The sequence below is a fragment of the Mesocricetus auratus genome, unplaced genomic scaffold, assembly GCF_017639785.1.
Source record: "Mesocricetus auratus isolate SY011 unplaced genomic scaffold, BCM_Maur_2.0 Super-Scaffold_100676, whole genome shotgun sequence".
NCBI lineage: Eukaryota > Metazoa > Chordata > Mammalia > Rodentia > Cricetidae > Mesocricetus > Mesocricetus auratus.
Window position 1 is genome coordinate 151,103,282 of NW_024429266.1, and position 20,237 is coordinate 151,123,518.

Consider the following 20,237-nt stretch of genomic DNA (forward strand, 5'->3'; position numbering starts at 1 on the left):
AGCACCAGACACTCTCTGGTGGCCTGCCCTCCTCAGTGCATCTCCTTGTTTCTAACATCTAACATACTGACAGGTGAATCCTTCCCAGGTCAAAGAGTAACTCTTAGCCAACCCATATTTTCTCTTCCAGTCAGGGTTCCTCCTCCTGTTTAACTTTGTAATCCACAGATTTGCTTTGCTGCTTCTGAATTTTATGCAGATTAGATCACGCACTTCTCTTCCACACCTGGCCTCTTTTGCTTCCGTCACCATCGCTGCCTGCAGCTGTAGGCTACTCATACTCAGTCCTTACTGGATAGATGAATGGATTCCATGATTCTGGGTCTCAGGCTATCCTGAGCACTGATGCTAGGAATGCCCTATGGTTTCTTCTGAGAATCTGCTGGGTCACTGGGAATGTCCAGTTTTAATAGGACTGGATCTCAGTTTTTCTGAAGTGGCTGTGCCAATGTACTCCTACAGAGAGCAGTGTCTGAGACTTCAGCTGTCCTCATCTCTCCCGTGGTGCCCCTTCTGCTGAGGGCACAACAGTTTCACCCATGGCTCCTTGGTGTGTGCATGCTCACGAGCAAGTGAACACACTGATCAACACCCCAAGAGACAAGGATGCCTGTGCTGGGTCAGGCAGGCTTTAGGGAAAGCAGGGAGAAAGGGCTGACCAAAGGAACAGACAAACAGGATGTGCACATGGGAAAATGAGAAGAGGTTAAGTCCAGGAGGAACACAAACATTTCTGAGTTTTTCTCCCAAATTCGGTCTTGGAAGCTAGCCTGCAAGCTTTCTCCTCTGTGCAGCTGCTGAGTCTGAGAAAGGTAAGATAAGGTCTTACAGAGGAGGTCTTTGTGGCCCAGATGCCAGAACATGGGCATCATTTGTCTCTCCTGCAGAGGACTCCACAAGGTGCAGTCACACCTTGCTACAATCCTCACCACCACCCTCTATACCTGAGGCCTCCATGAAACAGAACCATACCTGTCTGAACCATCTCTGCTCCTGGCAGTTGGCCAACAGGAATTGATGTGGAATTAATAGTTATGTATTTTAAATTAAGAAGAAGGAAAGGGTGAAGTAATAGTAAAGAAAACTTATTACTTATGTCAGTATGCATTCTGTTACTTGCTTCACAAAAATAACCACTCATGATAAAATAATGGGCAGATTACCACCCCACCCCACTTCAAGCATAAGAAAACGGAGACCAGAGGATGTAATTGCCACACTCAAGGTTGTCGTTCCATTACCAAGGCAAAACTAGATGATATCTATGGGACCTTAAAGCATACTTGTCCCCTTTCTTACTCAGTTCCATGGGAAACCATGGTTAGCCACAGTTAATGGGGCTTTTGCCAGCAAAAGCAGTCAGCTCTATGAGCTTTCAAGGCATTTCAGGCATTTCACAGGTGTTCCTGCCAGAAGAAAATAAAATTCACCAGTTGAAGAGACACAAGTCACTCAAGTCCTGAGAAAGCCAATTCCAGGCACAGTGTGGGAACCCTGTCCCAATTTGTTCAGCTCCCAGAAGTCACACAAAACAAAACAAAACAAAACAAAACAAAACAAAACAAGCGGCCGAGTGCATATTCAGTGCGAAGGCAACTAAGATGCCAAGAGGTTCCATAAGCACAACTCTGAAGACGGCTGAGGGTTTCACCTTCCTGATGTGTGTATCCTCACACAATAAAAAAATGTTTTTGGTGTGTGAAAGGTGCTAGTGTGAACAGCAACTGGCCCCCGCCTCTTGTACAATGCCTGACCTGTGGGGCTCCTGGTAGGCATTCATAAAAAGCCTTATGAAGCCCAGAGAGGAGGCTTCTCCATCCCAGAGAACAGGAGATGGGACCAGATCATCATCAGAAATGAAACTCACCCCAGCATGCCTACTATATGGGCATAGGGAGTAATTATTCAGGAAGTTTAGAAAGTACAACAGCCTCCACTTCCACACTAAGAGACTACCGTGGCAGATAAACATGGTGGTACAAAAGCACCACAAAGTCTCCTTTTCCTGGACCGTGAGCCTGGATGGTGCAGGATTTCCTTCCCTGTCATTTGGCCAAGGGAGGCCCACATGGAACCCTGGGACTGACCCCACAGGTGGCAGGTGGCAGAATTCTAGCCTGGAGCCTCCATCACTCCACCTCACTCTTGTCTTGCCCATCTCTTCTTGGACAGGAGTCCACTCTCCATACTTCCCAGCCTTCCCCAGACAGGGTTCCGCTGCCCATGGCTGCTTCATTCCCTCCTAGATCAGGCTCTGCTGTCACTATCTACACTTAAAGGAAACGGAAAAGGAAATAAAAGGGGAGGAGAGAAAGAAACAAGGAAGGGATGTTGAGAGAGGTGGGGGGGAAGGAGCACGATGACTGGAAAGTCTGGGAGCTGCAAATGGGTCTAAGAGTGCTCAGCAAACAGAAGTCAAACTGAGGGAAAGCAGCAGCTGATAGAGATCGCCAGGGGCTGTATTTTCATCTTTCCAGCCATTACCAGAATAACATTATCCACTGGAAAGATCGGAAACCTTTTTCAGAAATAGTGTAGCTAAGCCTCACTCTTTGGCCTCTTCTGTCTTTTGTGGGCTTCCCTCCAGCCTGATCTCCATTTGCTAGGATGTTGGGTGTTTTCCTTCCTATTATTGCCAGCAAAGCACTAGCAGAAAGGACAGCATGCTTTGACACCTCCTGAAAGTGAGGAACTATTCACAAGCAGGTAAAATTCTCCCCTTTCAAAATGCCCCATCTCTGTGTATAAGGAGCTGGACTCTCCTTTGCCAGCAGCAGGGAGGAGGAGAGGATATGGTAGAGTTTAGAGGGAGAACTGCCTCTCCCTTGGCAAAGCAGAAGACTGGTCTCATGGAGAAAACTGGAGTGCAGGTGGAAGAGAAGAGTGATGAGAGGAAAACAGATTTTAGTGGAGGAAACCGCTATAAGACCATTTCCTTTCACCCCACAGAAGCATGTGTACACGCTCTGAGTAGCCAAGCCCAAAAAGAGACGAAGAGAGCACAGCAGGAAACAGAGTGCTGCACACACAACCAGAAAGAGTATCTTCATGCCTGAGAACATATGGGCGACTGTGATAATTAGAGCTATGGCTGGTGGATTTTTTTAATTCCTTTTTGTAATCTCAAATCATAATTCTTAACATGGCAGGCTACAGTCAAACCTGGGCACGGGCTGCTTTGAGAATGCTGGCTTCTTAAAGGCTTCTTGGCACTGCCCAGGCATGTGCTTAGGACTGCAGGGTGTCACTGTCAGGGCTCTGTCCTCAAAGCTGGCTTTCCTCTACATGCCTGGCAGAAGTGTGCAAGCAGGTGGCCGTGAAGCAGGAAGCCACGGCCCTCTTGTCCCCATTACCTGGAAATCCAGAACCTACACTTCTGCCAGGCTTTGCTGTGGCATGCTGCAGGAGAAAACCCCCATGGAAAGGAGGCTCCCTCAAGCAAACTGTCACTACCAAAGCTTCAAACCCTGAAAAATGACAGGCGAAGGCTTGCCTGCAATAGCTGGTAGCTCAGATTGTTTGGCATGAGGGAGAGTACTTTTTTATAAACTTCCCAACCACCTTCTCCCATATTATAAACCTTTTCTTTGGAAAAATCTGTCAATATCAACAAATTAAACCCCCCAAAAGTAAGCACGTCACCAAATACATTTTCGAGCATCCACTGACAACATTTAAACAGGCAGAAATGCCTGTGACTCTCCTGCATTCCAGGGCTCATCCTCAGCACAGCAGCAGGCGTGCAGCAGCAGAGCACTTTGATCTTCCCAAGTCCCGGGAGAAAATCGATGATACAACTTTAATGCATTTGTACAGCAAGGCTTCATGTTATTATTATTTTACCCAATGTGGCTTAACTCAAGTGAAAAAGGTGTACTGGGTCTCAGCACCGCCCTGTGGTGAAAGTGAATTATTTTTCTAAAACTGGATTGTAGCAGAGCCAACCACATTCACAGAAAATGGCCAATTAAAAAGCAATTATGTCTGTGATTGCAACTTGTTGAAAGACTGTGATTGTGGTGCTCCTGCGGAGGCAGGAGGATGGGCATGTCCACAGGGTGACCGGTGTTGGGGTTAGCATGCATAGAGGCTGCTGTTCTTCCCTCCCCATGGTGGTGGTGGGCTCTGGTCAGGTTCCTTTAGGACCTACATGGAGGGAAAGAGGCCTGAGCCTTACCTTCTCCTGGATGCGCCCCTGCTGCTCCTTGTAGAAGGTGTCACGGCGGCTGAGCTCGGCCTCTCTGTTCTCCAGTTCCCTGGCCTAGTTGGAGGAGAACAAAGCCTGCATTAGCTGGCAGCAGCGAGAGGGTGACTGGCATTTCTGCTCACAACAATGCTCAGTGAGCCTATGCTGTGGCAGGTCATGCGCATGTGTTATGCTCAATTTTCACAACAGCCCTTCAAGGTGGGTAATTAGCACAACCATTTTACAGATGATAATCACTAACGTTTACTGAATGCTTACTATCTGCCAAGTCCTGTTCTACATGCTTCTTGGGCATTTCTAGGCTCCTTCCAGTGCCTAAGAGGAAGGTAGAGTATAGTAAGTTAATTAGCATCCTCAGGATAGGAGATACAACAGAGGGGCCCAAAAATACTCAATAGCTCACAGCCATGCAGAGCAGAGATGAACTTGGGTCTGGCTAAAGCATCAAGCTGCCTCCAACTTCAGTCTGGAAAGAGCAGAGCTTGGCACTGGTTTTGGAGTCCTGATATTTGATGGTACACCATGACACTGCCCTATATACTAAGCTATCATGTCAAGGGTCCATGTGCACAGCAAGAGAGGCAGAGTTCTAAAGAGGAAGGGATATATCCCCTAGGTGGCTAAGAGGTGTGTGTGAGTGAGTCCTTTGAAGCCAGCTTAACAGAACCTCCCTCATTCAGTCATGTTAAGGATGTTGGTTCAGCTAGTAAGTGTGAACAGCCAGGAGCTAGCAGCCTTGGGGTGCAGCCCAGTACTATCCTTAAGTAGCTATATAACTTTGAACAACTTTCTTGCTTGTACAGAACAATGGCTAAAATGAACAGAAATGTCTTCTGCTCCCCACACCTACAAAACTGTCTGAAGGCTGAAGGAACCCAACACAAATGAGCAGGGTCAGAATAAGGCCTCTATGAAGGTCCACCGCATTGATGCAGCTGGGAGTGTGTGCCCCTAACCAGAATACCCACATCTTCAGTCTTTTAGGGGCCTTCCAGGATGAGGTATCAAGTCCCACTGCCTATGTCTTCCCAACATAGATGCAGGCATCAGGGCCCAAGAGCTTGGGACAATCTGGGGTACCTGAAAGAGGAATATCTCTCCTAGTTGCTATCTGCCAATATGAGGGCTGCACCTGGTTCCTGGTGGCACTTACCTCACCATCCCCAAGAGCACAAGCTTATCAATGATTGAGGTCCACAATGAACCTAAATTCACACAATTTCCAAGTCCTGAGCTTTTGTTTTAAGCAGACCAGTCTAAATCTCTCAAAAACATAAGGGAAGAAAAGAGACAATGATTCTAAAAGCCCCTCTCCTTGGCAGTGGCATTCCTGCTGGCCTAGACTCTTTCAGAACAGCAGAGACTAAGCAGCAGTGAGTTACCTGCACACCAGTGTGAGCATGCACATGCGGAAGGGCTCAAGGAAAGGGCTAAGACCCAGGCAATGCCAGGCCAGTGGCCTTTCCAGTCTTGGCTAAACTACCTCCCTCATGTATTTCCCCTACCTGTCAAGTGGAGCAAAGGAACAACTTGGCTCCCCAGAGGCTGAAGAATCTAAAACTCCCAAGAAGGTCCTGGAATGCCAATGCCAGTGCAAAGCTAAACACAGACAAGGGACTACATGCAGGGATTTCTCACAAGATCTTTCAAGAAGACTCCTGGAATGCCTCTGGAATGTCAATACTCCAGCAAAGCTAAACATAGGCAGTGGACTGAATGCCGGGGATTTCTCACAGGATCTTTCAAAGCACAATGATGAGAGGATGAGGCTGTGTACCAGGCACACAGGCATGGCTAATCTGTGTGGGGCCTCTCAGCAGCCCAGCATCAACTGTGAATTATCTCTGGTGCAATCACAGGAGAAGCCCATCTGATACAATTATAAGCAACCAGTATGGGAATATCTTGCATGGCTCAGACCTGCCATATTCTGACCTGTAGCTCCAGCCAAGCAGAAATATGACATCTGAAGGCAAAACTATCATGAGACTCTTCAGCTGCCATTCCTTAGGGTCTAGTGGGGCAGGAAGGACAAGGAGGCTTATCCAAGCATGTACCCACCCTCCAAACGACATACTGTGAGTTTGTCTCTGGGCAGAGGCTCCTGGAACACTCAGCCAGCAGTCACTAGGTCACACATCAGCAAAGAGCTTTAGATTTAAAGCTCCAGGCAGACGTATTGCCCCGGCTAGAGACTGAGACTGACTGAAGTCTGAATGAAAAGACAAAAGTAGTCAGGTAAGGATGTAACAGGCAATCAGAGAGAGAAGAGTAAGGACAGCCGATTTGACTGGAAGCTCTGTGGTTTGTGCACTTCATGATGCTCCTGCCATGCAGTGCTTGCCTACGCTAGTTACCCGTGAGGCTGGTAATGAAATCTCCATGAGCAATAATAGACAGGAGGCAATGCATGAAGAGAATGCACAGCAGGCACCCTACCATTTGATCTTGGTGAATGAGGAGCGCATTAGACATAGCAGCTCCACTACAAGGCTTATAGTCAGCAGGCTCCCTGGAAAGAGACATCTTTCCAGGTGACACTGGAGTGGCCATCATGGTCCCAGTAACTGCTCAGTAATTCCTTAGCTGCTCCCAAGTGTCTATTATGAATGAGCATTCCTGAAAGGGGGCCTCAGCTGTATCGGATGTGTTCGTGGAACTCAGTCCTGGTGGGAAAAGCAAATATGTGTGTAGATAGTCAGTTTCAGAGTCTGATGTGACTATGACCCAATAACCTATGAGCTAGTAGGCTGCTATTTTGTCTAAAGAAATTTCCAACCAAGTCTTCTGGGAAAACAAAAGCTAAATCAAACCAAGTATGCTGCTTCAAATACGCAGGACAAATATCACCATTATAGGAGGCTTTGAGCAGGAATGGAGGGAATCTTCAGTGGATTAGTAGAGGACCTCCTTCCATCAAGACTACAATGTTAGTCCTCACTTTGATGCACTGCTGCTACACACAGCAGCGGCAGAGAACGCACGCCTGAAAAGACACAGTCAGGTTCAAAACTAAGATTAAAGAGTCAACACAGAAGGGACACACAAAGCAGTAGGTGGAGTGGGAGCCACAGGCCTGCTGGGCTGGGGCTGGAGCAGGCCAGAGCAGCCAGGACCTTCCAATCCTGAAGGATAAAAATAAACCCCACCCTCCTCTGAGGGGCAGGAACCAAGCTGGACATCTGGAACTGAGGGTGAACCCTGAAGCAAACAGGAGGCATACAAATTTCCATAGACCCCTCTAGCACATGGTTTTCTGTTTGCTCAACCTAAACAGGTGAGAGGCCCCAGACCCAACCCAGGACAAGAAGCCCAGTACCTGCTTTCTGAGGCCTCTGCAGTGTATCATCACAGCTATGCAGACAGAAGGAAGAACTGGGCCTGACCTGGTAGGTATAGGCAAGGACACACGGACGGTAAGCAGGGAAAGAAAGCAGCAAGACAAATCTTACACTGTGATCTAGACTCATTTAGCTGAGGAAACACACTGGCAAAACCAGTAACCAAGACAGATTCACCCTAGATCAAACTAATGTCATGGGACAACATCAAAAGGATGAAACTTTTTTTTAATGAAAACTTCAAACACAAGACAAAATGATGTAATAAAAGTCAGATGATATCACTATGTTTCAACAACCAAGAACTAAGACAGGAGTGCACACACATATGCTCAAACACACATAGGCGTGCACAAACACCTGTCAAGTGTCCCAGCAAGTAACTTCACCTGTATAGACTTCAATGTGCTATTCTAAAAGACAAATACTTTTATTCTCCTAAACAGAACAAAAGTATCACTTAAAAAAAAATTGGCTTCTCATCAAATATGCAGAGTATTAAAATCTCCCACTGAGGGAGCTCACAGACCCTGGTCTGACAGCTGGGGAACCAACATAAGACTGAACCAGACCCTCTGAACATAGGTGTCAGTTGGGGGGCTTGGACAGTCTATGGAGCCTCTGGCAGTGGAACCAGTATTTATCCCTAGTGCACAAATGGGCTTTGGGAGCCCATTCCCTATGGAGGGATAATTTCTCAGTCTAGATACACTGGTGAGAGCCTAGGTCCTGCCCCAAATGATGTGACAGACTTTGATGATCCCCCATGGGAGGCCTCATGCTCCCTGAGTAGTGGATGGAGGGTGGGATGGGAGGATCATGGGGGGAATGGGAGGACAGGGAGAGGGAACTGGGATTGGTGTGTAAAAAAGATTGATTTTAATTTAAATAAAAAGAAAAAGAAAAAAACAAAATCTCCCACTGATAAAATAGTCTAATATACACGTGTAAGTTGCCTCAAAGACAAATGAATGACTTCTCATTTATTTTTTATCATTTTATTATTTGAGAAACAATCTTATTTTACATATCAATCCCCCATTCCCTCTCCCTCCCATTCTTCTATGCCCCCCACCGAGCCCACCAACCCACCCCCAACCATTCCCCAAGGATAGTGAGGCCTTTCATGGGGGATCATCAAAAAAGAAATTATGAGCATGAAATAGGCAAACCTCAAAGCATATAAATACTCAAGTCTTCAAAATAAAAATTGCAATGTGATAAGATAAAATCTAAGCATAGGGCAGTAAAGGGAAATGAGTAAAGTGGGCATGATACAGTTACCAGTCAGAGGAAGCAGGTGGGGATAACAAATAGGCCTGAAGGGGAAGCTAGAAACTGGCCAGCACAGGTACAATGTCTACCACAGAGGAATGGCACAGAAAGAATGGCAGAGGCAAAGGGTAGGGACCCCTAAGAGTAGAAAGCAGGCAAGAGGGGTAGGGGGCAAAGTGAAGTGACGATAGGGAGCAGGATATGGAGTAAGGAGAGAGACAAGGGTTAGGAGAAGGTGGGCAGGCAACAGTAAGTAGAAAACACTGAAAAAAAGATCACAGAAAAATTAAATGAGCTGTCACAGGAAATACGTGGCAGACAGCCTCCAAAAGGCCCAAACTCTCCTCCATTTCCAGTCAGGTCTTGTGTGATCGCCTTCCCTAAGTGTGGGTTGGACCTGAAGATAATGTTAATCTACAGAGAATGGCAAACAAGGTGTGATGTCACTTCTGAGATTTGTGTCTAAGAGCCAGTAGACTGTTTTGGCCTCCCTGTTCCCTGTCCCTCTTGCTCACTCACACCCATGAGCCTCGGTTATGAGCTTCCCTAGAGAGACACTCACATGATAATGAACTGAGGGCAGTGAGAATGGGAGTGTGATCAGCAGCCAGTGAGAGACCTGCAGACCCTCACCTGCTTCCAGTAGCCAGAAGGAACAAGCAAGGATCCTTCTCTAGCGAGGTCGTTAGCTGCCAACGGAGCCGTGGAACATGAATGAACAGCAACACTGAGAAGGCTGGCGGCTGAAGTACCCACTGAGCCAGATTACTGATCCAACACTTCAAACACCACTAACCGACTGAAGCCCCTTAATTTCGTAAACTGATACTTAGCAATAGACAAATATGAAATTTAAATAGATTAATCTCATTCTTTGGGGGAGATGATGATCACTTTTGATAAAAGAAAAATCAAGTAGATGATACTTCCCTTCCAAGAGACCCAGACACCCTATACAAATAATCATACAGAACACCACTAAACCTTCTTCACTGGATGGAAGCAAATAGTGTAGTGTATGCCACTCTTTACATAAAAGGTTTAAGATTCAATCAACAACCTAAAATATGTATGAGACAGAGCGAGAGCAGATGAGAATGAGTACACTACCACCACCAAGAAATAAAACAATAGAAACAGATCACTGACTACTTAGACATCAGAATCAATAAATGCGTTGACGCATAGGGATCTAGCTGAGAAAGGGCAGATGTGTATAAAGAGACAAAGAATTTTTACAATGATGGAAATGGCCTCCAACTGGTACAAATCCACTGCTAATCTTAATGAGGACTCTTCACATAGGCTTCCTTCTTGTTTCCTTTGAGATTTGACCAGCTTCTGGCAGCATGCCTACCAAGTATCTAGGTGTGGGTCTCTGGGATCTCACATACTGTCTACATTGACACTTGATCTAATTTTCCAGGAACCTACAGTAAAATTTCCAAGTCTTTGCTTTTCTTTCTAGACTTTTTGGCACCAGGTTGTTAGCCTAAATAACCACCTTCACAGGCAGCCATGGTTTCTTTTTTTTTTGTTTTTTCATTTTTTAAATTTATTTTTAAATTTAAATTAGAAACAAGATTGCTTCACAAGTCAGTTCCAGGTCCCTCTCCGTTTCCCTCCCCTCCTCCCGTGCCCTCCCCCCCAACTCCTCCCCATATCCCCTCATTTCCCCAGGGAGGGTGAGGCCCTCCTTGAGGGTGTCCATAGTCTGTCATTTCATCCAGGGCAGGGCCTAGACTCTCCCCCAAGAGTTCAGGGTGAGAGTGCATCTCACATTGTTGGATGGGAGTCCAAAGTCCATTTGTATACTCAGGATAAATACTGATATACTGCCCAAGGCTCAATAGATTATCTAGGCCTCCTCACTGACACCCACAGCCATGTTTTCAACAAGTATCTATGGCTGCTTTTAGACAAACTCTCTGGGAAAAGGTTTGCAATGAGAGACTGAGTCAGTTCAAATGAAGCTTTTTAAATGGGATCTTTCAGAGAAACAGCAGACAGGAACAACACCAACAAGAGCTCCAGCCTTTTCCTGCCCCTCCAGTGCCCCTGCAGGCTGGCATGCGACCTATGACTTATTGATTTTAAGACTATCATGGAGCTTTGAAGAGGGAGATATGGAATAGGGTCAGTTAAAATGGCCAATTCTTTGCAGTTCTGACTGATGGTCTCCTATTTTCTTATATAAATAACCCTATATTAAGTTAATGATCAAATTGTAACAGGTGTCAGGTGTGGTAGCACACATCTTTAGTTCCATCACTTGCACTCAGGAGGTAGAGGCAGGCAAATAACCATGAGCTTGAAGCTAGCCTGGTCTATATAGTATGTTCTAGGCTACCTAGGACTACATAGAGAGACCTTGTTTAAAGAAATGTGAAAAAGTAAACTCTAACAATTTTCTGTTGTTGTTTTCACTGCTTCTTTGAAAGTAGATTGGTAGAGGGCCTTAGTCCACCACATGTACTGACAAGCAGATAGTGTGATATAAAATCAAGGGTTACTGGAACACAGGACAGACACAGCCCAGGATAGATAGTATCATGCACCCAGAAACAAGTCTCTATTCAAACCAAAGCTGCCACCCCTCCTTTGCACAAAGGCACCCCAGATTCCCATCACGAATTCCTCAGATTCCTGCCACCTTATCTGAAACCTGCTCATCCCTCCTGTCATCTCTCCTTTCCAGATAGGAACCAAAGACTCCCAATACAACTCCACCAACCCCAGCCACCCAAGGAAAAGTCCTCCACATCTTCTACAGAAGTCTAAGGATTGGCTGTGAGGATCTTCTAACTCTACAGAAGTCTGTTTTTGGGATCTGAAGCTCCACAATAGCACTAGCTGAGTGAAGACTACTTCTTATAATCCATTTGAACATCAACTATGAGTTTCCCCAAGACTGGAACCCTAAATCCCACTCATCTGATATACAACCTGACAAGTTGGGGCAACAGCAAACAGATCCAAACACAAAGGGGAAGCAATGTCTACACCAAGAAAAACCAACAACCTAACTCTAGATACTGAGTCCCCATCATAAAAACACAAACAACATCAATAACCAAGACAATAGACACTTTACAAAAATTAGCACTCCCATAATAATGTTCCTGAGAAAAATTATTTAGATGATGTATAAAATAACGATTTCAAAGTAACAATAATAAATATGAACTAGGAACTCAAAGAGGATACAAATAAATGAGACTGAAGACCTTGAAAATAGTTGAATGAAATAATGAAAATAATTGAAGATATTAAAATATATTTTACTAAAGAAAATATATGAAGAAAAGGCGAAGTGAAAGACAGCAGGAAAGCAAAATTTCAAGAAGTTAAAAACTAAGAGGAAGCCGGGCGTTGGTGGCGCACGCCTTTAATCCCAGCACTTGGGAGGCAGAGGCAGGCGGATCTCTGTGAGTTCGAGGCCAGGCTGGACCGACAGCCTCCAAAACAGAGAAACCCTGTCTCGTAAAAAAAAAAAAAAAAACAACTAAGAGGAGCTGAGACCTGAGAGCAGAGGCAGAGGCAGGCCTGAACTTCTGAACTTCAGGACTGGAGCAGCAGCATCAGAGGGAGGTTTGATAACAACTTCAGTGATTAACTTAAAAAAAAAAAAACCAATGAGTAGCCTTCCTATATATAGATGACAAATGGGCTGAAAAGGAAATCAGAGAAGCATCACCATTTACAATAGCCACAAATAACATAAAATATCTTGGGGTAAGTCTAACCAAACAAGTGAAAGACCTATATGACAAGAACTTCGAGTCTTTAACTAAAGAAATTAAAGAAGATATCAGAAAGTGGAAATATCTCCCATGCTCTTGGATAGACAGAATCACCATAGTAAAAATAGCAATCATACCAAAAGTAATCTACAGATTCAATGCAATCCCCATCAAAATCCCAGCACAATTCTTCACATACCTTAAAAGGACAGTACTCAACTTCATATGGAAAAACAAAAAGCCCAGGATAGCCAAAACAATCCTGCACAATAAAGGATCATCTGGGGGCATCACCATCCCTGACTTCAAGTCCTAATATAGAGCTATAGTAATGAAAAGAGCTTCGCATTGGCATAAAAACAGACAGGGGAACCAATGGAATCAAATTAAAGACCCCAATATCAGCCCACACCTAATTTTGACAAAAAGCTAAAAATATAAAATGAAAAAAAGAAAATATATGCAAGAAATGGTGCTAGTATAACTGGCTCTCAACATGCAGAAGAATGAAAACATCCATATCTATTACCATGCACAAAACTTAAGTCCAAATGGATTAAAGACCTCACTTATTATAAATCCATCCACACTGAAACCTCATAGAAAAGAAAGTGGGAAGTACACAGGAAACCACTTTCTAAACAGAACACCAGTAGCACAGACACTGAGAGCAACAATGAATAAATGGGACCTCCTGAAACTGAGAAGATTCTGTAAAGCAAAAAAACACAGTCAACAAGACAAAATGGTTCCCTACAGAACGGGAAAAGATATTCACCAACCCCACATCTGACAGAGGGCTGATCTCCAAAATACACAAATAATTTTTTTTTGGTTTTTACGAGGCAGGGTTTCTCTGTATTGTTTTGGAGGCTATCGGTCCAACCTGTCCTTGAACTCACAGACATCTGCCTGCCTCTGCCTCCCGAGTGCTGGGATTAAAAGCATGCGCCACCACCGCCCGGCTATACACAAATAATTTAAGAAACTAGACATCAAACTACCAAATAATCAAATTATAAATGGGGTACAGATCTAAACAGAGAATTCTCAACAGAACAATCTCAAATGGTAGAAAGACACTTAAGGAAATGCTCAACATCCTTAGTCATCATAGAAATGCAAATCAAAACAACCCCAAAATTCCATTTTACACATATCAGAATGGCTAAGATCAAAAACACCAATGACAGGTTATGCTGGAGAGGATGTGGAGAAAGGGGAACACTCCTTCATTGCTGGTGGGAGTGCAAACTTGTATAACTGCTGTGGAAATCAGTATGGTGATTTCTCAGAAAATTAGAGATCAACCTACCTCAAGACCCTGCAATACCACTGTTGGGCATATACCCAAAGGAGGCACATTCACACAAGGACATTTGCTCAACTACATTCATAGCAACATCATTTGTAATAGCCAGATCTTGGAAACAACCTACATGCCCTTCAACTGAACAAAGGATAAAGAAAATGTGGTATATTTACACAATGGAGTACTCAACAGAAAGAACTAATGATATCCTAAAATTCACAGGCAAATGGGCAGAACTACAAAAAACCAACCTGAGTGAGGTAACCTAAAACCAAAAAGACAAACATAGTATGTACTCACTCATAAGTGGATACCAGACATAAAGTAAAAGATACCCAGCCTACAATCCATAGGCCCAGAGAAGCTAGGACCCTCTTCCAGAAACAGATGCAGAAATCCACAACTAACCATTGGGTCAAGCTCCTGGAACACAAGTGAGGGAAGGCCAATAATATGAACAAAGAAGTCAAGACCATAATGGGGAAACCCACAGAATAGGCTGACCCGAGCTAGTGAGAGATCACTGACTCAGGTCTGACAAATGGGGATGCTGCATAAGACCATACTAGACTCCCTTAATATAGGTGACAGTGGTGTTGGCTGGAACACTGGCAATGGGTCCAAGATTTAACACTAATGCACAAACTGACTTAGTGGAGCCCATTCTATATGGAGAGGTGTGGGGGGTTGAGAGGTGCCTTGGTCCTGTCTCAACAAGATGATGGGACAGACTTAGTAAACTTCCTAGGGAAGGCCTTACCTCTCCGAGGAGCAGATGGTAGTGGGAGGAGGTTGGGGGAGTAGGAGGAGAGGAGGGGAAACTGGGAATGTAAAAAAATAAATAACAGAAAAACCTCAGAGGAAACCTTCAGCAATCGACTGAATCAAACATAATACAGAATATTGGATCTTGAAGACAAGATATAGGAAATGGATCACTTAAAAAAAGGTTAAATCAAAAATATTAACAAAAAGAGTATGAAGGAATTCTGAGACACCATAAAACGAATAAATGTATGAATAATAGGTACAGAAAAAAGTGAAGACACCCAAGTCAAAGGCATGGAAAAATGTTTAAGACATTACAGAAGAAAACTTCCCTAATCTAAGAAAAGAAATGCAAAAGTGCATGAGGCATACAAAACACCAAATGGACAAGACCAGAAAAGAAACTACCATGACACATAATAACCAAAATACTGCATGTATAGTACAAAGAAAGCTACAAGGGATAATCACATATAAATGCAGGTCCACCAGAATAATATATTGACCCCATCAGATTGAGAGCAGGGATATCAACACCACCCTCACCGACAGACAGATCATCTAGGGAAAAAAATCAACAGAGAAACTTGGGAGTTAAATGGCATCATAAACCAAATAGACCTAATATATCTGTAAAATATTTTACTTAAACCCTCAAGAATGCACATTCTTCACAGCAGTCCATGGAACTTTCTCCAAAAGTAACCACATATTAGGACACAAAGCAAGACTCAACACATACAGGAAGATTGGAAACATTCTGCATCCTATCTGATCACAACAGAATAGAAAAAGACTGCAATAGAAATGGTAAGTACACAAGCTCACAGAAACTAAATAACACAGTGCTAAATGATAATTGGGTCAAGGAAGAAATTAAGAAGGAAATTTGCAATTCAAAGACTTGAATGACAATGGAAAAACAACATCCTAAAACCTTGGAACACAATGGAAACAGTCCTAAAGGGGAAATTTATAGCACTAAGTAAATCTCAAATAACTTAATGATGCATGTGGAGGCCTCAGAAAACTAAGAACTCCCGTGTGTGTGTGTGTGTGTGTGTGTGTGTGTGTGTGTGTGTGTGTGTGTGTGTGTGAGAGAGAGAGAGAGACAGAGACAGAGACAGAGACAGACAGAGACAGAGAGAAAGACTAACTCCAGGCTAAAATGAATAAAATAGAAATGAAATTAAATAAACAATATGATAAATTAATGAAGAGTTTAAAAGAGTAACAATATTGACAAACCTAAGTTAACCAAAAGAGAAAACATTCAAAATAATAAAATTAGAGAAGAAAATAGAAACATTCCAACAGACATTGAGGAACTTCAAAATTCTATATTCTGATTTGGGTGCAGACCCAGCGTATCCCTAGCTCTTTCATTCCTGTCTCTCCTTTTTCTTAGTCCTAATGCAGCCTGCCTAAAGGAGTCCCTCTTCCCACCCTACTTCCATTTCCTGGAGACTCCACCTCCTAGGCAGAGCCCTGGTTCCCATGTCTCTTTTCCACCTCCCCTATCAGCCTCTCCTAGCTTATCTGCATCGCACTGTGCCAACCCATAGAAGCTCTCTCTACCAGGAACCCCATAACCATTACATATGCCTACGATCCAGACTAAGAAATGGCAAGTAAAGAATGGAATGGCCGGCCACCCAACAATTGACACCAAGAAACACCTCAAACACCATAACTCCAGATGCCTAGACCTCAGGCCCCAAACACAATCATGAACAGCCAAGAGAAAATGCCAGCTGCAGAAGTCAGCAGCCCTATTGCAATAGGCCTCAAGGAATGTAATTTAGCTGAAGCACAAGACAAGGAACTTCAAAAGAGTAATTATGAACATGTTCAAGAACTTTAAAGATGAATAAATGCCTTAACAGAGACAGTGAAAACACAAACAACTGAATTAAATAATGAAAACATTTCAAAACATGAAAGTAGAAATAGATTCAACAAAGAAAAAACTAAACTGAAATAAAACTGGAAATGAAAAATGTAGGACGTCAAAAAAAAAATCTCAGAGGGAAGCCTACCCACCAGATTAAAAGACATGAAAGAAAGAATGTAAAAGAAATGGATAGATCAAAGAAAACATTAAACAAAAATATTCAGGCACAAAACGTTGAGGAAATCTGGAACATTATGAAAAGACCAAACCTATGAATAATGGGTATAGAAAAGGAGAAAAAACTTAGGTAAAAGGCACAAAAATAATTTAAATGAAATTATAGAAGGAAAATTTAACTAATCTTAAGAAAGGCACCTATTAAGGTACATGAAGTATACAGAATACTACATAAAACCAGAAAAACAATTACCCACAATACATAATAATCAAAACACTAAATGTACAGAATAAAGAAAGAGTATTAAAAGCTGTAAGGGAAAAAGATAAAGTCCTATATATAGGTAGGTCCATTAGAACAACACTTGACTTCTCAATGGAGACTCTGAAAGTCAGAAGGACCTATTTGTATGTCCTACTAACTCTGATACCACAGATATATAGTGGAAACTACAATACCCAGGAAAACTACCAATCACAATCAATAGTAAAAGAAAAACACCATATGATAAAAACCAAATCTGAGAAATTCTATCTATCTACTGATCCAGCTCTACAGAAGGTACTAGAGGGAAGACTTAAGTCTGAAGAGGTCAACCATACCCAAGAGGACACAAGAAAAACAACCCCAGAATAGTAAATCAAAATAGAGGGGGAAAATATCCAAACCCCCACAACAAAATGATAGGAATCAGTTAAATACTGCTCATTAATAACTCTCAATATTAACAGTCTCATCTACCAAGTAAAAGGACAAAACTAACGGACAAAAAATAGGACTCATCTTTCTGCTGCATCCAAAAAACACACCTCATCATTAAGGATATGCCATCACCCAGAGTAAAATGATGGAAAAGATATTCTAAGTAAACTGACCCAAGAAGCAAACAAGTGTAGTAGGTATTTTCATATCTGAGAAAAAATTCAAACCAAAAGTAAACAGAAAAGAATGGGACACTATATATTTAAAAAAGGAAACATCCAACAAGAAGGTATTGCAATTCTAAGCATCTATGTACCAAACACCAACAATTAATAAATGAAATTTTATTTATTATGGGACAGAAGAGTTTCTGTAGGACAAAGGACACAATCATTCAGGCAAAGTGGCAGCACACAGAATATAAATTATTTTTAACCAATTCTATATCTGATACAGAGTTAGTATCTAGAATACATAAAGAAATAAAAAATTAAATATTAAAATAATAATAATAACAAATAACTCAATTAAAAAGTAGTATAAAACTAAACAGAGTTTCCAAAAGATGAAACACCAATGGCTAAGAAACACATAAATATTCAACAGAAAAATGCAAATTGAAATTACTTTGAGATTTCATCTTTCCTTAATCTGATTGGGCAAGATCAATAATCACACATGCTTATGAGGAGAGTACAGGGAAAAGAAAACACATATTCACTGGTGATGGGAGTAGAAACTAGTACAGCACTATGAAAATCAGTAGCACTATAAACATTAGTGTCGTGGTTCCTCAGGAAGCTAGGAATCAATCTTCCTGAAGATCCAGCTATACTACTCTTGAGCATATAGTCAAAGGACTCTACATTCTACTACAGAAATTCTTGCTCATCCATATTTATTGCTGCTCTATTAATAATAGCCAGAAAGAATAAACAACTTAGATATCTATCAAATGATGAATGGATAGTGAAAATATGGTACATTTACACAACGGAATATTATTTAGCTGTTAAAAAATATGAAATTCTAAGGTAAATTAATGGTAGAAAAATAATCATCCTGAGTGAAGTAACCCTGGCTCCAAAAGACAAATACAGTATGTTTTCTCTTATATGTGTATGTTAGCTTTGAAAATGTGTGCTACAATCTGACTAACCACAAAGGTTAGTACTTAGTAAGAGACCAGCAAAGTGAAAAAGATCTCCCAAGGAAGGGAAAATAGAACATATTGTTATGGAGATACAATAGGAGGATTAAATAGAGAAGAGGATGGGAGAGAAGGGTAAAGGAGGAACTATGGGAGGGATGACTAACACTAAAGGTCATTTGAAAAAACATATGGAAACCTACTGTAGAAGCTTCCTAAAATGTATACATATATGAAAGGAATATAAATGGAATTATAAAATAATAAGGGAGACAATACACTAATAAGGCATCATATCACCAAGTCTCATAAGGCTTTTTGGAGAATTTTTAATTTTTACTTTTTATGTTACAAGTCCTTTGCATACATATTATGTTTACCAGATTTGGGTTTTTATGGGATTTCTGTGTGTATGAACATGTGTGTCTCTGTCTCTATATGTGTTTCTTGTGCTTTTTCTTTGGTTCTTTTTCTTGTTTGATTTTGTCCTATTCTGGTTTGTGTTTTATCTTATTAATTGTATTCTTTTTTAGATGTCTATTTGTTTACTAACAAGAGAGAAGACAAGATGTGGATTTAGGTGGAAGGTGAGCTGAAGAAAATCTCGGAAGAGAAATCATAATCAAAATAGATTGTATAGACTGGCGGTGGTGGCGCACGCCTTTAAGCCCAGCACATAGGAGGCAGAGGCAGGCGGATCTCTGTGAGTTTGAGGCCAGCCTGGTCTACAAGAGCTAGTTCCAGGACAGCCTCCAAAGCCACAGAGAAACCCTGCCTCGAACCCCCCCAAAAAATAGATTGTATTAAAAAATCTACTTTTCATAAAAGAAAAATAGGATAATATTGGTAGTTAGGAAGTGAAGAAGAGAGCTAAAATGAAGATTTGGGTATAAGAAAGATTTTTTTAAGGAAAAGGAAAGAAAAAGAAAATCCAGAACACATTTATTTCTCCCAAATGTTATCACTTTGGTAATCATGTTTCAGAGGGTGGAAATGTGTGCTGTCTAGAATAAACACCCAACTGAGATCCTTGCACTTCTCTCCCATCCCCAGAATTGCTTTTCTGCATCTCAGTACTAAACGGTTTGTAATGCAGGCATAAATTTTTGACATTCTTGTGCGTGAGAAGCAGGCTTTCTGACATTTACCAGGAAGGTCTAGATGATGCCCTGGTATCTTTAGCCAAACGTATTTAGATAGAAGGTAGGTGACAGACAAGGAGACAAAGCAGAACTAGACAAGTGAGAACGGAGGCTTTGCCTGGGTCAACCTGCCAGCAAGAATAGACTTTCTTAGGTCCTACTTTGGGTAGTGAAGACAGAGCAGTAAGATAGCCTTTAGATTGTTGGATGAGTAGGTTTGTATGCCTACTTCTGTTTACATGTGTGCATATAATTTTGTGTACATGTGTATGAATGTGTACCTTTTGGGTATTTGTATTCTGATCCAATGATTAAGGCCAGTTAGAAGTCCACAATAGAGATTTGGCCAACTGGTCCATCTCTTTATTCCTCATTTTTCCTACCTGTACAAACAGCAAAAGCTCATCTCAACCATGGGGAAGGTTTTCAAGAGGAAAGTCATCTTTGTTTCTTCATGTACATAGTGAACTAAAAAGAATGAAAGCTTTCTCTGAAAAAAAATCAACCAACACAGCTTACCAAAAT

At 42.2% G+C, this 20,237-nt stretch overlaps 1 protein-coding gene across 1 annotated transcript in view; it reads right to left on the minus strand.

Moving 5' to 3' along the window:
* Positions 1-20,237, minus strand: part of Chchd6 (coiled-coil-helix-coiled-coil-helix domain containing 6) — a 218,924-nt gene that overhangs the window by 88,653 nt on the left and 110,034 nt on the right. Inside the window, exon 5 of the mRNA XM_040737696.1 lies at positions 4,178-4,261. Within this exon, the coding sequence (XP_040593630.1) occupies positions 4,178-4,261 (84 nt within the window). The remainder of the gene's footprint in view (positions 1-4,177; positions 4,262-20,237) is intronic.